General features: G+C 38.2%; 1 protein-coding gene across 1 annotated transcript in view; it reads right to left on the reverse strand.

Moving 5' to 3' along the window:
- TMC5 (transmembrane channel like 5) overlaps positions 1 to 12203 on the reverse strand; it is a 104128-nt gene that overhangs the window by 14920 nt on the left and 77005 nt on the right. The window contains exons 16-21 of the mRNA XM_056806305.1: positions 11448 to 11545; positions 6937 to 7032; positions 5499 to 5574; positions 5158 to 5291; positions 1918 to 2091; positions 236 to 314 (exon numbers count right to left, since the gene is read on the reverse strand). Of these exons, the coding sequence (XP_056662283.1) occupies positions 236 to 314; positions 1918 to 2091; positions 5158 to 5291; positions 5499 to 5574; positions 6937 to 7032; positions 11448 to 11545 (657 nt within the window). The remainder of the gene's footprint in view (positions 1 to 235; positions 315 to 1917; positions 2092 to 5157; positions 5292 to 5498; positions 5575 to 6936; positions 7033 to 11447; positions 11546 to 12203) is intronic.

Here is a 12203-nt window from a genome sequence, read left to right on the forward strand (position 1 = left end):
ATGGACCTCTTTGGCAATCTACTAAAATCTATGGGCTCCTTCTCTGGATAATTTTTTAAATGCATAAAATACATGAGATTATAAAAGAAACCAATTTTCCTGAAATACAGTTCATAAACAAATAGAGTTTAAGGGCTCCTGCTTTAGCTGGAGCCCCATGAGACCCATAGAAAACTTCTCTGACCATTCTCAAGTTGAAAAGAGAAAAAGATAACCAGAATAGTAAGAAACTTGCATTGATGATCTGTTCATGTAGAAGTTTGATCATGATCTTTCTTCCCTCGATTATCTGCCAGTAAAGGTATGTGATAATCCTTAAACAAAAGAAGAAAACAAGAACAGGCAAATAATTCAGGCAGGTTCTGGGCTATTTTGCTAACAAAGGCAAGAAGGAAGAACAAATGAGTCCTGGAGGCAGGACAGCCATGCAGCTCCTACCTCCAAAGAGGACAATGTCTTCCCCTCCCTCCCATGCTAGGGTTGCCCCTATATTGTACAGATGAACAGGGGAAAACAGGACTTCTATAGGTATTCTTGTCCTGTTGTTAGTCATTTAAGTTGTGTCTGACTCTTTGTGATCCCACCCGTTTGGGGTTTTCTTGGCAAAGATATTGGAGTGGTATGCCATTTCCTTCTCCGGCTCAGATGGCAGATAAAAGAACTAAGGCAAACAGGGGTAAGCTGCCCAAAGTCACACACTAGGAGGTGTCTGAGGCCAGGTTGAACCCAGGTCTTTCTAACTCCAGATCCGGCACTATCCACTGTGCTACCTGTTTCCCCAATAACCCACCTCTTTTTTTTGCTTTCATATAGATATTTTATTTTACCAATTACATAAAATGACAATTTTCTAACTAAGTTTTCTGAAGTTATATGATCCAAATGACCTCCCTTCCTGGAGCTGATAAGCAATTTGATCTGGGTTATACATGTGCTATCTCGTAAAACCAATAAAACACGTTTTAAAAAGCAATGGGCTCTTAAAGGGGACTCTATAGAAACCAAGTTCTCTCCTGTGTCAATAACGACAATAATCCCTCAAAGTTATAATACTTGAAGGTTTGCAAAGTGCTTTGCAGATATTATCTGATTTGAATTGCTCTAATACCAAGCCATAATGATACCTCATTAATAATAGCAACAACAACAAGCAAAAAACACCCTGGGATTTGTACTGCATGTTTAACTTTTCGAAGTACTTCCCAGGAATTCCAGGATCTCATTCTGTCCATCCTTTAAAGAGTTGGATAGGTTTGGCAGTATTACTTCCATTCCTTTTAAGAACAGAGCTAGATGGATCAGTGGATAGAGAGCACTGGGCCTGGAGTAGGGGGGATCCAAGTTCAAATTTAGCTTCAGGCACTCACTAGCTGTGTGACCCTGGGCAAGTCACTTACCCACTGCTTAGGAGGCAGCTAGGGAACTCAGTGAGTCTAGAGTAAAGAAGACCCTCACTCAAGTCTGTCCTCAGACACTAGTTGTGAACCTGGGCAAATCACTTCTCTTCTTTTTTTGCCTTAATCCACTGGAGAAGGAAATGGCAAACCACTCCAGGATCCTTGCCAAGGAAACTCCACGGACAGTATTTGGCATGACTATGATCCATAGGATCATCAAGCGTCAGACATGACCGCACCACTAAACAATAACAAAATAAAGAAGAAATAGACATTTCCATTTCTGAAGCATAGAAATGTTCAATCATTTACTTATGGTCATAAAATTAAGCAGGGGAATCGTTGAGATGAGAAGCCCTTCTCCTGATGCCTGGTCCTTTGCTTTTCCCACTAAACTCAAGGGTGCTGGTGCCTTAAGGTGTCTCCAGTGAGCTGCTTCTTCTCCCCTCTGCCTCCCCCCCAGGCCTATCCCCAAAGCCTTACATTTCTTCCCCTTGTCTCCCTTCATTATCCCACTTACAGGACAATGACAGTGAGGATGAAGAAGAAATGCACACTTCCGATGAGATTCCGATAAATCCACACCACCCATAAGTAGCCAGGTTTGCTGCTGAGTATCTCAATCCATCCGTAGATGGCATGGATGATGGAAGGGAGACCTTGGAAAGGACCACAGTTATCCGAAGGCTTCAACCTGAGCAGAAAAGGAAAATAAGATATTTTTGCTTCTAAAATGACTGTTTTCTCTTTGCTCTTACTTTTGTCATTATTATCTTGTTGTTGTAATGTCATCATTATATATAGGTCATTTGACTTTTCAATCAAAGAGATTTCTCAGCCATGGACTTATACAAATAACAGTTACAAAAGTTGAGAATTCTTCTAATAAAACAAATAAATAAAATATTTTATTAATTGAATATAATAAATAATATATTAATTAATAATAAACAATTAATAAAATAATAAATAGTTATTTTAAATAATAAAATAACAAATAAAAAAACAAATAAAACAAAGGTTGAGAATTCTCCTAATAAAAACTAATATTTAAAGTATTCCTCCCCTCTCAACTGAGACTGGCTAGATAGAGTACTGGGCCAGAGTCAAGAAGACCTGAGTTTAGATGTGGCCTTGGTTGTTACCAGCTGTGTACTGTGTGACCTTGAACAAGTCTCTTAATCTCCATCTGCTCAGTTTCCTCAACGGTAAAATGAGTATCATAAGTTTTTTTTTTTTAAACCCTTACCTTCTATCTTGGAATCAATACTGTGTATGGGTTCCAAAGCAGAAGAGTGTTAAGGGCTAGGCAATGGGGGTCAAGTGACTTGCCCAGGGTCACACAGCTAGGAAGTGTCTGAGGCCAGATTTGAACCTAGGACCTCCCATCTCTGGGCCTGGCTTTCAATCTACTGAGCCACCCAACTGCCCCTCATTTTAAGTTTTATTGATGTCTTTTGTTTTCCCATTACAGATGTTTATGGATTATTCCCCCTTTTATAACAAAGCAAAACAGTTAAGTAAAACTAATAACATACTGACCTCATCTGAAAGTACGTGCAACATTTCATATCTGTAGTTCCCTCAACCCCTTTATCTCTTTATTATTATTTTTTAATTAACAGAAACCTATTTCCTCACTTTCCCAACTCCCAATCTGCTGGGAGTGGGAAAAAACCTCAAAAAACAAATTTCTTATAATGAATATTTATGGTCAAGCAAAAGAAATTCCCCCAAAGGCTGTACCTCAAAATATTTATAGCTCAATTCCCATCCTAAACCCATTGCCTTTTTGTAATGGATAAGGTGCTTCATTATCAGTCCTCTGGAATCATGAATGGTCACTGCAATGACCATAACTCTAGCAGCATTCAAAGTGCTTGTTTTTATAGTGTTGTTCTCATTGTGTAAATTATTCCCTTAGCTTTGCTCATTTCTTTCTTCCTTAGTTTATAAAAGTCCACCAAAAATTGGGCAGCAGCTGGGTGGCTCAGTGGATTGAGAGCCTGGTCTAGAGATGAGAGGTCCAAGGTTCAAATCTGACCTCAGACAGCTGTGTGACCCTGGGCAAGTCACTTAACCCCCATTGCCTAGCCCTTACCACTCTTCTGCCTTGGAGCCAATACACAGTATTGACTCCAAGATGGAAGGTAAGGGCTTAAAAAAAAAGTCTACCCACAAGTTCATTTTTTATAATACTGATATTAGTATAAATTGTTCTGCTCTGCACGTCAGCGGCGGGAAGGGCAGGTGGAGGGGAGGGAGGGAGGGAAATAAAGTGAGTATTGTAACAAAAAAAATTAAATAAATAAAATTAAATAAATAAAATAAATTGTTCTGCTCACACTTTTGGTGTAATCCGTTGAGGGTAAAAATACTGATGCCCCAAGCCCTAAATGCATTTCCTATAGTATCCCACTCCCTCAGCTTCTTTTTACCAAATTATGAGAAATCAATGTGAATAAACTCTTGGAGCTTGACTGAAAGAAATTTAGTCCTAAGACTGCCAGTTATCCTAGAGTCACGTGGCAATAATTCTGATACCATCTGAGGTATAAAGTTCTTAAAACTTTGGTGTTGAAAGTTTTTGCAGGTCACTTAAAATTTTAATTAATTAAATGAAATTAATTTCAAAAATTAATTAGTAGATGAGGGGTATCTAGGTGGTCAAGTGGTTAGAGCTCTGGGTCTTGAAGTCAGGAGACTAGTTCAAACTAGACCTCAGACACTAGCTGTGTGATCTTGGGCAAGTCACTTCATCCTGTTTGCCTCAGCTTTCTCATCTGTAAAATGAGCTGGAGAAGGATATGGCAAACCACTCCAGTGTCTTTGCCAAGAAAACCCCAAATGGGGTCATGAAGAGTCGACATGACTGAAATGAAAAAAAATTTTTCTTTTCTTCCTTAGCCTTGAAAAAATTATTATGAGAGGAAGCTTGATATAGTGTGTAGAGAATTGGCCTCAGAATCAGGAAACCCTGGGTTTAAATCTTGCTTCTGACATGTACTGGCAAGTCACTTAATTTCTTACTGTTCCAGACTATTCTCCAAGATTGCAAATTGAAATATGGAGGCAGGTTGAAGTTGACTTACTAAGAGTTCCCTAAACAAATGAAATCATGAATGTGATTTAAAAATTTTTTAAATAAAAATACCATCTGTTTCCTAATATCATTTCTAAGACAGAAGAATGGCAAGGACCAGGCAATTGGGTTTAAGTGATTTTCCCAAGATCACACAGTTAGAAAATGTCTGAGGTTAGGTTTGAACCCAGGTCCTCCTTACTCCGGGTCTGGTGCTCACTCTTTTCACTGTGCCACCCAGCTGGCACTAAAGCTTGATTAAAAAAAAAATAAATTTTTCTGTTTCCATGATTCATTTTCTTTTCCTTCTCTCTTCCCTCCCCCCTCCCAGATCCAATAAACCCTTCCACTGGGTTATACAAATATTATCACTTATGTCTATTTCCATATTATTCATTTTTGCAATAAAGCAATCTTTTAAAACCAAAACCCCAAATCATATAGCCATGTAAACAAATGAAAAGTCATGTTTTTCTTCTGTGTTTCTACTCCCACAGTTCTTTCTCTTGATGAGCCTGATTTAAAAAAAAAAAATCCCACATACACAACTGTTACTGAAATATTTAAATTGCAGTTAATAAGGACACTAGCATTACTTAGATTCCTTCCCTCACTCCCACCCCAACTCATCCCCAAATGTAATCATTAAACACCCATTATCACAGAGTCAGCTTTTACCTCCAGACAGTGATGGCTAGGACACATAGCACTCCAGTAAAAGATGGGAAAAACAGGAGGAAGATAAAAAGAGTCATCATCTGAGAAGCACGCCAGGCTTTGCTTGGAGGCTGACAGTTCATCATTAAGCTGATCTGAAGGAAGAGTAATCCAATTGCCCATCAATTCTTCTGTGTGTCTTTTGAGCCTCAACTTTTGGTGCCCCATGACCTCTCCTTGCCACCACCCTCTTCTCTCCAACACTCAAACAGATGTAGTTTGGGGAGATTCCTTTCCCTCCTTCCTCAACCACAATACTAAGCCATGCTTGCTTTCCCTGGTGGTCCCAACACATTACTCACTTTTTTGATATGAAACATGATGAAGAGGGTGATCATGTGAATGAAGGGCAGTAGAGGGGAGAAGAATATGCCAATCCTGCAAAGAGACAGCCACTGCTTTCACATAGCATATCCCGCAATAATATATTTAGAATAGTATAATAATATAGCACTTTAAGGTTTATAAAATGTTTTATGTACATCATCTCATTTGAGCCTCATAATAACCTACTAGGTGCTGTTATTATTGCCATTAAAAAATAAAGAAACAAGATCAGAGTGTTTAACTGACTTGTCCAAGATTAGGCATCTACATTAGAATTTAAACCAAAGTCTTCCCAACTTTCTCAAGCCTGGAAACCAAATCAGTAAACAATTCCCTTTTAGTAGAAAGTGCCTAAAATTCCATTTTTGTTCAGTCATTTTTCAGTTGTGTAGTTCCTGACCACTGTCAGGGTTTTCCTGGCTAAGATACTGGAGTGGTTTGTCGTTTCCTTCTACAGCTCATTTGACAGTTGAGGAAACTGAAGCTAACAGGGTTGAGAGACTTGCCCAGGATCTCAGCTAGTAAGTGTTTATGGCTGGTAATGAATTCAGGTCTTCCTGATTCCAGACCTGGAGCTCTTTCCACTACGCAACCCATCTGCCCACTAAAATACCATGTTGAGGTAACAGCAGGGGAAAGTGATCCATAAAATGGTTCTCAATATCTAGTAGCAGTTCCACTTCCATCTAGAAGCCAAAAAATCACTTCAATTGTCAAAAATTAGAATGTATGGGAAGTCTAGAGATGAGAAGATTTAGGGGGAACCTGCTATCAGTCATATGGAAGGTCTATATTTGTACCTCGCACAATACCTGGCATATAGCAGGCATTCAATTAATTCTTGTGGATTGATTTTTTTTTCATCTGGCCTCAGAAGGTAAGACTAGGAAGAATAAATGGAAAGTTGCTAAAAGGCAGATCCTGGTTGGGCATGAGAAAAAATCTCAACAATGAGCAGACCCAAAATGGAATGCAGCTATCTTGAGAAATAACTTCACTTTGGGAGATATTCCAGTAGAGATTGGTTGAACGTTTGTCAGAAATGTTACAAACAAAATTCCAACTTCAGGCTATATCAGATGACCTCTAAGGCCCCTTCCAACTCTGAGAAGTTACAACTCATAAGTTACTCATTGGTGATGCCATAATGGATTTTTTTTTAAAATCCTTACCTACCATCTTAGAATCAATGCTATGTTCCAGGGCAGAAGAGGGGGAAGGGCTAAGCAATGGGGGGTTAAGTGAATTGTCTAGGGTCAGATTTGAGTCCAGGATCTCCCATCTCCAGGTCTGGCTCTCTATCTATTGTGTGATCTAGCTGCCCTCGCATGTTCCAGTTTTGACATCACGTTCCTCTAAGGTATATATATATGTTTTGCTCTTGGTCTAAAGATGCCTCCTCCTTATACTTACCACAGCAGGGTCTGTGTGTAGATCAGTTCCAAAACATTCCTGGCAATGTCAAACTCCGGCACACCAAGGCTTTTAATTAATTTAGTCCCAATGATTCTGCAAAATGACAAAATTGAGAATCTACAAGGGTCCAGAAATTCCAAGAAGAAAAAAAAGAAAGAGAGCCCATGGACACCACACAGGATCATCTCAACTAATTTGGAATAAAGGCAGAAAATCCTGCATAAATTAGTTAAACATGTATGATGGGATGTGTGGAAGATATAATTTTACTGTTTTCTCATGTTAGAAGCAAGTGCTGGACTTAAAAGTCAAGAAGACCTGTGTTCAAATCCTGCCTCGGGTACTCATTAGTTCTATGATCTCAGCAGCTAGGCAATGCAGTGGATAGCATGCAGGGTCTGGAGGCAGGAAGATTTGAGTTCAAATCCCATTTCAGACACTTAATAGCTGTATGACCTGGGGCAAGTCACTTAACCTCTGTTTCTCTCAACTATAAAATGAGGATAATAATATCACCTACCTCCCAGGGTTGTTGTGTGGATCAAATGAGATAATATTTATAAAGCACTTAGCACAGTGCCTGGCACATAGTAGGGGCTTAATAAATGTTTATTTCCTTCCTTTCTTTCCTGGAAAAGTCACTTAAACTTCTCTCTGCCTCAGTTTCCTTATCTGTAAAGTGAGGGAATTGGATTAGATGGCCTCTTGTGTCTCTCCAAGCTCTAAAATTTTGATGCTAGGTTTATAAACACAGTAAAAGTGTGGCATTTTAAGGAAAAGACCTTCTAAATTGTCAAGGCAAAGTGCTAAATAAAATGCTTTTTAAAAAATACTAAAAGGTTCCTTTTCCTAAGCAGGCTAAATATTCTTCCTATTTACTTAGAAATCCTTCCTCCCATTCCCAAAGTTCTAGTCCAACGATGGGACACTTTTTCCTAACTTCAGAGTTAGTGGTATTTGATTCCATAGAGTTTTCCTACATTCCCCATGTTCCTACATCTTAAAACTGGTTACCAAACCCCTTCCAGAATCTGAGTTCAAAATCTAGTAAAAATTTGTACTCTGAAAGCTAGATAGATTTCTATCTTTTTAATGAAGTTCTGGGTTTACTAGAGAAGGACAAAGATCTGTTTTTTAAAAAACCATTTTATCACAGTACCTTTGTACTATGCACTGTGTGCTTTTCACTTAATGAACATTTAATAAAAACTGTCAACAGGAACATTTTGTCTAAACTTCAAATACATAATGGATCAATGTGCTTTTAAAAAAGGCATAGGTTCAAATCTGGCCTCAGCCACTTCCTAGCTGTGTGACCCTGGGCAAGTCACTTGACCCCAATTGCCTAGCCCTTACCACTCTTCTGCCTTGGAACCAATACATAGTATTGACTCCTAGATGGAAGGTAAGGGTTTTAATTAAAAAAAAAAGACATAGTTGTGGATAGAACCAGGCAAAGTAACTCATACCAAGATTATATATAACATATGTATAAATATATTCTGTGTACATGTAATTTATACATATAACATTATATTTGTGTGTATGTGTCTTTAAAGAGTTATACCTTTTTAGAATTGATACTAAGGTGGAAGACAGAGTTAAAAAAAGTTATACCCTCCTATTGTGAGAAAATTGAGGGGTTTAGGCTAGCAAGTGGTTAATTGAGGCAACTGACTCCATCCTGTGACTCGATTCTGGAGCTAGCTTGGTTCCCTCTCTGTTAAATTATGGGTCTAGTTCAATTTTTATTCTGTAAGAAAATTTTAATCAATTGTTGGAATTTGGGGAAAACTTTATTGTATTGTTTGAACAATCCTTGTGTGGCTGGGAAACTTTCTTCCTCCAACTAGAAATCAGATTGTCAGTTGTTGTTTTGTTTCCTTTTAATTCATTGGTCTTGTTTGATTAATTATTTTTAATGTAGAACAATCCATCTTCCCTTGCATTTGGGTTCCAGCCCTAAGAGGAGGAAGGAGCCTGGTCCCGAATTCTTAGGCAATTGGCATACATTGCTTAATAAATGTATTTACTCAGAAGATTGAACTTTTATTTCCTCAGTCATATCTTCTTTTGCTCATGATACTATTTTATCCTATTAACAAATTAACCTCCTTTGAAAATGGGCATGTTAATTTTTCCCCTTTTACAAAGTTGGGACCACCACCTTAGACTTTTAGAATCCTTTTAAGAGTTCTCTCTACCTAAAATCTTATTTTTGTCTCATGTCAAATCCATGAGGTAGGCAGGATAGACATTAGTATTTCTGATCAAACCTAGAAGTAAAATGTGGATCTCCTAACTGCAAAACCAGGGCTGCTTCCTTCCCTCTTTCCCCACAGTTCCACATTCTAGATTGGGGTATTCTTCTTCTTTATCATATGCAGATGGACAAGTGGCCTCTCATGACTCTTTTCAGATACACAATAAATCTGGCCTCCTGAGGTTGTCTTGCCCAGAAGTATCAGACATACTGAGTAACACTCCTGGGTTGGGCCACACTGGATTTAAATGTAATTGAGAAATATTTAACAAAGTAAAGAAAAATGCAATAGAATAAAAGTCATTTTTTAGTTGTGTCCAACTCTCCATGATTCCATTTTGGACTTTCTTGGCAGAGATACTGGGATGGTTTGCCATTTCTTTCTCCAGCTCATTTTATAGATGAGGAAACTGAGGCAAACAGAGTTAAATGACTTGTCCAGTGTCACACAATTAGTCTATGAGACTGGATTTGAACTCATGAAGATGGGTCTTCCTGACTCCAGACCCAGCACTCAATCCAATGAGTCACTTAGCTGCCCAGGCAATAGAATATAGATATGTTAATAGGTAGTTTTTAAAATTAATATATGGCATACAGAGATCCTGATGTAAATGGCCCCCCCATTTCTATTTGAATTTGCCAACACTGGATTAGGTCAATCATTCATGGTAAGCTCTAGGTCCTCTATAGCTGTATATCTTGGCATAAACTACAGCATGTCTAGGAAGGGAGATAGTTCATAGTCTTTAAAATACAAAGTTATTTCTAGATGGAGGTAGAGCATTGATTCTGGTTTCAAATCCCATCCACGATGAGTATGAATTGTGTAGTCTTGGGCAAGTCAGTTTACTTCCTGTGGCCTTAGTTTCCCCTTCAATAAAATGAAAGGGTTAGACCAGAATGCCTCTGAGGTTGCTGCCAGCTCTATATCTCTGACTCAAATCCTATGATTGATTGAAACCAGGGTAAAAACTTAACAACCAGGCTGTCATGGAAAAGGAAACAAAAAGAAAATATATGAACACATACATTTAAGTGTGATCTTCATGTCAACATATTATTAAGTCTAGAAATCCACTACACAATAAGTCAAGCCCCAACTTGTAGCAACTGCTGATTTCTGGGGTGTAAAAATATTCACATTGCTCCACTGCCTTGGAACCAAAACACAGTACTGGATGTTGAGATAGAAAGGTTTTTAAAAGATATTCACACTGAAAAATTAACAATTGGATCTAAAATTCAGTTAGAAACAGGCAAATCACTTAACCCCTTTGCCTAGCCCTTGTATCTCTTCTGCCTTGGAACAGATACACAGTGTTGATTCTAATGCAGAAGGTAGGGAAGGAAGGAAGGAAGGAAGGAAGGAAGGAAGGAAGGAAGGAAGGAAGGAAGGAAGGAAGGAAGGAAGGAAGGAAGGAAGGAAGGAAGAAGAAAGAAAGAAAGAAAGAAAGAAAGAAAGAAAGAAAGAAAGAAAGAAAGAAAGAAAGAAAGAAAGAAAGAAAGAAAGAAAGAAAGAAAGAAAGAAAGAAAGAAAGAAAGAAAGAAAGAAAGAAAGAAAGAAAGAAAGAAAGAAAGAAAGAAAGAAAGAAAGAAAGAAAGGAAGGAAGGAAGGAAGGAAGGAAGGAAGGAAGGAAGGAAGGAAGGAAGGAAGGAAGGAAGGAAGGAAGAAAGAAAGAAAGAAAGAAAGAAAGAAAGAAAGAAAGAAAGAAAAAAAGAAAGAAAGAAAGAAAGAAAGAAAGAAAGAAAGAAAGAAAGAAAGAAAGAAAGAAAGAAAGAAAGAAAGAAAGAAAGAAAGAAAGAAAGAAAGAAAGAAAGAAAGAAAGAAAGAAAGAAATGAAAAAAGAGAAAAAGGAAGAAAGGAAGAAAGAGAAAGGAAAAAAGAGAAAAAGGAAGGGAGGAAAGAAGAGAGAGAGAGAGAGAGAGAGAGAGAGAGAGAGAGAGAGAGAGAGAGAGAGAGAGAGAGAGAGAGAGAGAGAAGAGAGAGCATTTAAGTACACCTATGATGGAAACAAACTTCTTGTGATGAAGCATTTACAGTATCAGGATTACTAAATAGATTAAGAACAAATAAGCAAATGTGTTTAATTAACAAAGGAGGGGAAAGAAAACAAAAGAGAAATATAAAGATTTCAGTGTGTGCTTTTAGGAGTGTAAGGAAGCATTTATTTTGTGATTCATTTCCATGGTCCACTGGGTTTCTATTTCCATCTCCCATTTCCAACAACAAATACAGATTTACCTTCTCAAAAACTCCCCACAAAAGGAATCAAATAAAGTAAACACAAAATTCATCATAAGGAGTCGGTAGATATCCTGTCCAACAAGTGTTTCCCAGCACTAAAAAGCAAACAGAGAAATATTTTTATTACAAAATTACAAAATAAATCCAACATCTGGCCTCCTGCAGTTGTCTTGGCCAGAGGTATCAGACACTGGGCAACACTCCCAACTTGGGCCAGCGTGGATTAAAATGTAACTGAGAAATATGTTTATTAATTTTCTTCCAAAGTGCTGTTTTGGGACACAAATGGAAACCAGTAAGTACAGTATTCACAGCCTCACAGTACCCCAATCTTCAGGAAAACTGAGGAAAATTCTCTTCAGTGACTTTCCACTCTCCTCTAGTCTTTCCTCTTTCCAACATTTCCAGGTCCTGTCTCTCCCCAACTCAGACCTGTACTTCTCAGCTGCAATCTGTGCTCCAAAATAATCTCTGTTCAACTCTGCCCTCAATCATATATACCTTAGCTTGTCTAGCCATTTGGGTCTTGCTTTCTGTGACTAAATGGAGCGGAGGTGTGCAGGTAGAAGCTCCTACATTTTTATTTTTGACACAGGGCCTTTGTCTCATTAACTTAGGTAAGGAGAGAAGGCTTTCCAGGATGTTTTCATCCTTCCCCTTCCTGCCTGCCTTCTCTGTCGGTCCTTAAGACTATCCAAGAAAGGAAGACTTCTCTTCTTTTGAGATATGACAACAAAGAGGACTGACCCTTTT

Source organism: Monodelphis domestica, chromosome 7 (assembly GCF_027887165.1).
Source record: "Monodelphis domestica isolate mMonDom1 chromosome 7, mMonDom1.pri, whole genome shotgun sequence".
Lineage (NCBI taxonomy): Eukaryota > Metazoa > Chordata > Mammalia > Didelphimorphia > Didelphidae > Monodelphis > Monodelphis domestica.